Source organism: Centruroides vittatus, unplaced genomic scaffold, assembly GCF_030686945.1.
Source record: "Centruroides vittatus isolate TY-2023 unplaced genomic scaffold, ASM3068694v2 contig_2670, whole genome shotgun sequence".
Classification (NCBI taxonomy): Eukaryota; Metazoa; Arthropoda; class Arachnida; order Scorpiones; family Buthidae; genus Centruroides; species Centruroides vittatus.
In genome coordinates this window covers 518-8,314 of record NW_027121700.1, presented here as the reverse complement: position 1 = coordinate 8,314, position 7,797 = coordinate 518, and the positions used below count along the sequence as shown (strand labels likewise).

The 7,797-nt window shown below is 37.4% G+C and overlaps 1 protein-coding gene across 1 annotated transcript; it reads right to left on the bottom strand.

Moving 5' to 3' along the window:
• Window positions 1-5,926: 5,926 nt before the first annotated feature.
• Window positions 5,927-7,453, bottom strand: LOC136971655 (uncharacterized). The gene has a single exon (XM_067266121.1). It carries the CDS (start codon window positions 7,451-7,453, stop codon window positions 5,927-5,929), a length of 1,527 nt encoding a protein of 508 aa, XP_067122222.1.
• Between the last annotated feature and the right edge of the window lie 344 nt (window positions 7,454-7,797).

The window sequence follows — 7,797 nt, the reverse complement described above, 5'->3', positions numbered from 1 at the left end:
ATACACTATAATAAGCGATTAGTTAATTTTTCCGTGTGCAATTACGCAATATCCCGGAAGTAATCCGAGTTTCCCGGCTAAATTTTTCAGCTGGAAGCTTTTGGTAAAAAATCTTTTTGTCTAAAGTAGAGTCAAACAACATGAAAACTAGTAAGATATTAATGCTCTAAAATAAAGAATATAGCTATTTTAAAATGTTTGTTCACTATGTTCTGACTCCAATCACGTGGATTGGTTGTCTTCGCGAGGATAAATCCAGACGCAGATGGTTTCTGAAAACACTTAGTCTACGTCGAAGCTGATTTCAGTCGTAATATCAATAACCAACTCAGAGCATAAATAGGCATAGTAGAGGAACAAAAGTTTTAAAGACCAACTTAACAGCACGACGATCTTCCATAGCACTTTACTATAGGGAGGTGGAGTCTCCTGGGAAATTATTTGCTGCAAGATAGTTCTGAAAACATATTTACTCGCCTAAATATTGATCGAATTAGCTAATGTTAGTGTCTAATAGTGGCATTACAATTGAGTTAATTAGAGCTAAAAAAACAATTTAAAAAGCAAATTTATTGCAATTGTTTACTTTTTACTTTGAAGGTTGGAGGCAGGGTTTTTCATGGCAATTTTTTTCCTTTCACAAGTCTGTGATTAGTTAAAGTAATGTCAACAAAGACAAAAGATACCCAATAAAACCTTAGAAGGAGTTTCCCTTTGATTGTTTTCAGCCAACTGTGTAGATAACTGCGAAGATTTGCTATAGAATGGTAGGGGGATGTATTTACCAAGTATTTATGGCCCAGGGGTGGTAACAAAACACTTACTGGCTTAAACAAAGTCAATCAACCTACAGAAAGCGAATCAAAGCTAAGATCGCTGGAAAAACTCAAATATAACTGCAAATTAATCAAATTTTTTGATTAATTTTTTTAATTTACACCGAGGACATTGCCACATCATCATTAATGAAAAAAGTTACATGATATATGCCTATTGGCATCTAACTGCCCAGAAAAAGTTAATTCTTTATTATTTTGCATATCATGATAGCATGACTTATTATGGTAAATAAATGCTTAGATCACTACTAATGATGACTGTAGAAATTTTTGTACTTAAGATAATTCAGCTAATGCATGGCTTCAGGAATTTCATAACCAAAGATATGCAGTGTTTACATTTTTTCTTTTTCAAAGTTAAATTAATACAAATTTTTGAAATTATTATTTAAACAAACATTTACTACATTTTTATTGTCATTATAGTATATAAACTATTACAGTAATGTGCAAATTGAACTTTATATTGATTGCCAGAAATGCTGATTACAAGATTGTTTTCAATTTATTAAATACAAAAAATGCTACATAAAACCTTTATTAATAATAAAAATAAACCTATATGCGACTAAAAGTAATAATTCAATATAATAAATTTCGGCTCAGTTGTAATTTATTTATTTTATTTAATACATCGTTTAGGTCAGGTGACAAAAGATATCCACTCCTAATTGACAAAATCCCTAAAAAATGAATGAATTACAGTTAAAACCAAAAAATAACAGAGAGTAAAAAACATGATTTAACATGGTATGTGTTAATGAATTAATATCAAAACAAACTGCAGCTTTCTAAGCTAGAGCAGGGGAGAAGTTATTGCCATTATTTACACTACGTCTCAAATTACTTAGCTGGGAGAGGAGTTGATTGTTATGGTGAAGCAACCCGTCAAAGTTTATCAACATATATTTCTGCTTCAAATAGTGAATATTTGACACTTTTTATATATTTTTTTCAATACTTTATACAATATTATTTAAATTTTTGTTTTTTATTCTATTGTCTTCACTATGTTTTTTTTTATTATAAATTTTTAAATTTGTTGTACATTAATGCATTAACACATACTGTGTTAAATCATGTTTTTTACTCTGTTATTTTTTGGTTTATAGACATATGTTACTGTGAAAGACTGATATCTGGTGAATGTCAGCATTCACACAGTCATTTCATGTATGTACGAAATATTTGCTAAATATCATTATTTCTCACTTACATCGATATTCAGCATGTACTGATGTGAATGTTGAATAAAAATATTGTTCCTAGCATTTAGTCATGGAACAGTTTTTTTTTGCAATTACGTGTATATCCTTGCCTTCCACTTCTTGAATTAGTTGCGGTGCTTCTCTCAGGGACATGTTTTACCTAACCTAACCTAATCTAAAACAAACCTTAACTTAACCTAACCTAACGTAACATTAATAATATAATCAAATATTCGGTCTTTCACCGACAGTCTTTCGTATGTGTCAACATTCACCAGAGAATCTCGACATTCTCTAATTTTGGTCTTTCACAGTGACATATATATAAAAATAAGAGCTTATATACTAAATTATCGCAAAAATTCTAATTCTAGTTCATCATTGATATAAAATATCTTGACATTTTTTTCTTTTAAAATGGGTGAAACTTTCATGCTGTAAATGTTCTACTGGTTTTATATTTTTCTGTGATGTGATAAAAAATAGATCTGTATGATACTGTTAAATGTAAATGTGATACACAATACTACAGAAGACTGCCATACTAAACACATAATTAGGAAATTCTTAAACATATACACAAACAGCACATAAACAAAACATTTCTTTTTGTAGTTATGCTTTACTTTCCCTAGCACTGGTATATATGCAGTGTAAGAAACACTCCACCAACACAATAATAATATATAATAATATATAATAATAATAACAACAAAACAAAACAACAAACAATAACAATAATAATAAAACTCTCCATGGTCACCACCTGGTCGTGGTGGGAGAGCCCAGTAATTTTACTGATCCATAGGGCAATGCAGGCTGGAGCACAAGCTCCTGGTAGGGACACCTATGCCAGTAAGGTCTATGGGGAGAAATGAAGCTAAGAGTGACCACACACCCACATTCTGTGGAGATATGTATCATGGTAGTAACCAGATCAAAGTGTGATACCGGCTCGGACGTCGCCCGGGTTAACAAGGTCCGCGTTCGTGAGTTAGGCAGAGGCTCACGTTCGAAAAATAGGCCACAGTCTCCCTTGGTTACCGGTGGCGAAAGCAGCACCGGCCCAAGCATGGCTACTGCAATGCCCTCAACAGATGTGAGGAACCAACCCAGCCTTGGTGTTTCTGTGGCAATGCATCCACAGACCACAAAGGCTGGAAAACCACGCCAACGGATGAAATGGACTGTAGAAATGAATGAGTTTATCATCCGTACTTACTACACGATCACAAAACTCGAAACAAACATGACAGCATACAGACAACAACTACACCTTAGATTCACACAACAGTATCCTCATCTCACTGTCACCGAACAAAGGGTTGTTGATCAAAAAAGAACAATTATACACAACAACCTTATTCCACAAACAACACTTGAACTTATCAAACAACAGGTTGCTGATCAAATACATCAACAGACAGAAACATCTAACATTAATGAAGATCATGTAACCTGTCAGGATAATCCAGCAACAAGCATTGATAATAACACACATACAACAATTACCACTAATGATACTACAGACACTTCCTCATCCATCACTGATAACATAGACATGGATTTAGTTAATACGCTCTCACTTATATTTCAGGAAACACTCACTAAATATACAGGCACAGATCCCACACAAAGACCACGAATACCAAAAATCAACACGTCGAAGGAAGTAGGAAAAACACTAAATTATGTAAACACTCACTTACTACCACACTACATTCATTCAATTTCTACACTCTCAGACATTCATACATTAGTTTATGCTGGGGCAGTCACAGTAGTGACACAACATGGACTGAAAGTACAATCACAGACAAATACACAGAAAACACAATTCTATCACAAGCCTGCCTGGCAGAGAAGAATAGAAACACAAATAAATGACATTAGACAGCAATTAGGCAGGCTGACACAATACACTAAAAACAACATAACACCTAAATTAAGGAAACAGCTCAAAAACATTTTCAAGAAAATAAAAACACACACAAAACATGAACATCACAACACACACATTACAGAATACATTGATACACTAAAACAAAAACTTGCTGCCAAAGCACGTAGACTCAAACGATACAAAACATGTACACTACGAAAACAACAAAATAAATTATTTACAAACAATGAAAAACTCTTTTACAGACAAATTAATAACAAAGCAAACACTGATACACAGCACAGTGGCACACCAACAGAAGAAGAACTCACAACATATTGGTCTTCTCTTTGGTCCAGTGCTGTCACGCACAATGCTGAAGCAGGCTGGATCGAGGAGGAGAACAGAAACTTACACAACATACCAACTATGCCCTGTGTTGAAATAAGCATACATGATTTCCAATACACTGTTAACAGAACACACAACTGGAAGACACCTGGTGTAGACAACATTCACAATTTCTGGTACAAAAAGTTTACATCACTGCACCAGGAACTAGCTAAACACCTAACACACATCATCATCAATCCACAAGACATGCCAAATTTTCTTACTCAGGGCATCACCTACATGAAACCTAAAAACAACAATACCACAGACCCCACACAATACAGACCAATTACATGTCTTCCAACACTCTACAAATTATTGACATCCTGTATTGCAAACAAAATATACAAACATGTTGAAGAACACGACATTCTAACAGAACAACAAAAAGGTTGCCGTAGAAATCACAAGGGATGCAAAGAACAGTTACTCATAGATTCAGTCATTCTACGGCAAGCACACAAACAACACAGAAACATACACATGGCATATATAGACTACAGAAAAGCATTCGACAGTGTTCCACACAGTTGGCTGCTACATATCTACACATGTACAAAATACATCCATCACTCATTGCATTCTTTCAAAACACTATGCAGCACTGGAGAACAACACTACATCTCAGGGTTCATAACACTTCCATACAAACAAACCAAATTTTTATTAGGCGAGGAATTTTTCAAGGAGATTCCTTGAGTCCTCTCTGGTTCTGCTCTAGCCTTGAACCATTATCCAACATGTTAAACAACACACAATATGGCTTACAATATCAGGCATGAAAAAACAACACAGTATACACTGTCACATCTCATGTACATGGATGACATAAAACTTTATGCATCCACACAAAAACAACTTCATCAACTCCTACAAATCACACATTCATACACCAAGGACATACAAATGGAATTTGGCCTAGATAAATGCAAAACACTTCACATAGAAAAAGGAATCCTGAAGAAAGAAGATTTTGCACTTGGAAATGGAGACGTTATTGAATCCATGGAAGAGGGCGAGTTCTACAAGTATTTAGGATTCCAACAGGCCAAACTAACAGAACATGCACAAATAAAGCAAAGATTAATTAAAGAATACCAAAGTAGGTTAAATGCTATTCTCAGAACACAGTTAAATGCAAAACACACAGTTAAAGCAATAAACACATATGTCATCCCAGTACTCACATATTCTTTTGGAGTTATACATTGGACTCACACAGATCTTGAGCAACTCCAAAGGAAAACAAGAACTACACTTACTAAGCATAAACAACATCATCCTAAATCCGCCACAGAAAGATTAACCCTTCCACGTAAAGATGGCGGACGTGGCCTGATTGACATAGTTAACCTTCACTACAAACAAATACAGTCACTGCGAGAGTTTTTCTACAAAAAACAAGAAACATCACAATTACATAAGACGACAGTTAACACATAAACTAACGTTTTCGATCCTCCACCGAGGTCTTCGTCAGGTTCGTTGATCATGGAATGCGAAAAGAATCGAACGCTTTCGAAATTCAAAAAAAATCGAATATCCCCGCGTGCAGTAATGACGAATGCTACATCGTAAATTTAATAGACAGGAATAAAACATGATTACCACTGCGGATGTATCTCAGAGGCATATCGCCACGCGTACGATAATACGTTACTTTCCTTGAAATTAATACATTTCCCCGATTTGGTAGCCTTGTAAATCTCAAGAGTCTCCAAAGCCCTGATGTGGTCCGTCTTAAACGACTTCTTAATGAGTCTGGTGTTATCGAAGTCTGCTCTTATATCGGGGTCCGTAGCGTACGTCGACAGGGCGGTGGTGTGTCTTTTTTTGGCCACATCATATCTATGCTCAGAAACCCTTTTTTGAACAGATCTCTTGGTAGACCCAATGTATACCAGGTCCCTTTGGAACCTGTGATCTCTTATCGGGATACTATACACCCCTGGTGCCCTTAACATATCTGATTTGTCTTTAGCGTTTCTGAGAAGCGAGTAGATAGATCGCGTCCTCGAGTATGCCAACTCGGTGCCCTTCCTTAGCGCTATTTCCTTGTACAGGGAATGCAGACGTTTGTTGTATTGTACAACCGTGCGTTGGTGTTGGTCGGGATTCAAATTAGACTCACTCCGCACCGCGGAGGCGTGTCGCGCTGTACTTGTATCAAGGAAATTACGGGCTAAACTACGGATAAGGTTACCTCCGTACCCATGACTAGCGGCAATGTCTTCAATGTGTTTAAGCTCCGTGATCATATCTTCTCTTTTAGAATTATGGGTGAATGCCCTACTAACTAACGCCCTGAACGCCGCTATCTTGTATGGATATGGATCTTCAGACCCAGCGGGTATGTATATAGGCAGGTAGCCGGGTTTGTAGTACACCCGCGTCTCAATATTGTTCATATTGAGTTGAATGGTGACGTCTAAAAAGTGCACTCTGGTGTCTGATAGTTGATCAAGTTTGAGCGTTAGGCCATACGGGTTGTCATTTACGCTGTGCAAAAAATCATCAACCTTCGGCTCGTTCTTCCATATGATAATCACGTCATCCACGTACCTACGGTACAAAATAATATCAGGTGTGAACCTGGAAATGACTTCCCTCTCTAACCGCCGTAACACTAATTCGCATAGGTCGCCCGAAATAGGGCTCCCCATGGGTACTCCCCTCTTTTGTAGATATGTGGTATTGCCGAACCTAAACAGCGAATTGTAGCACATTAGATGCGTGAGCTCAAGTACATGCTTGCGGTGTGCTGGAACGTTGTACTTGGATAGTAAGACGTCCCTAAGGGCGCAGAAGCAAGGTTGGAGTTTGATGGATGGATACAGAGCCTGAAAATCAAACACCGTGACGTGCGCGTTCTCAGTTATCTGTGTACTTTTCAACTCGTCGACCAGCTCTCTGGAGTTCTTCACCGTTAGAGAATAATCTTCTAGATGTCTAGCTAATATGAAGTGTAACTTGTTCTCCAGAATTCTAGTGGGGGCTCTAGCTTTATCCAGTATTGGTCTGAGTGCCGGTGTAGGCTTGTGCGTTTTCGCAAAAGCAAAAAGCCTGGGTGTATCTGGTGACGCGACCACCGCCCTGTTTAAGCCTGTTAGATTAGTAGGGCATTCACCCATAATTCTAAAAGAGAAGATATGATCACGGAGCTTAAACACATTGAAGACATTGCCGCTAGTCATGGGTACGGAGGTAACCTTATCCGTAGTTTAGCCCGTAATTTCCTTGATACAAGTACAGCGCGACACGCCTCCGCGGTGCGGAGTGAGTCTAATTTGAATCCCGACCAACACCAACGCACGGTTGTACAATACAACAAACGTCTGCATTCCCTGTACAAGGAAATAGCGCTAAGGAAGGGCACCGAGTTGGCATACTCGAGGACGCGATCTATCTACTCGCTTCTCAGAAACGCTAAAGACAAATCAGATATGTTAAGGGCACCAGGGGTGTATAGTATCCC

Coding starts and splice junctions, on each gene's coding strand:
- LOC136971655 (XM_067266121.1), bottom strand. CDS start 7,453: ATGGGTGAATGCCCTACTAATCTAACAGGCTTAAACAGGGCGGTGGTC.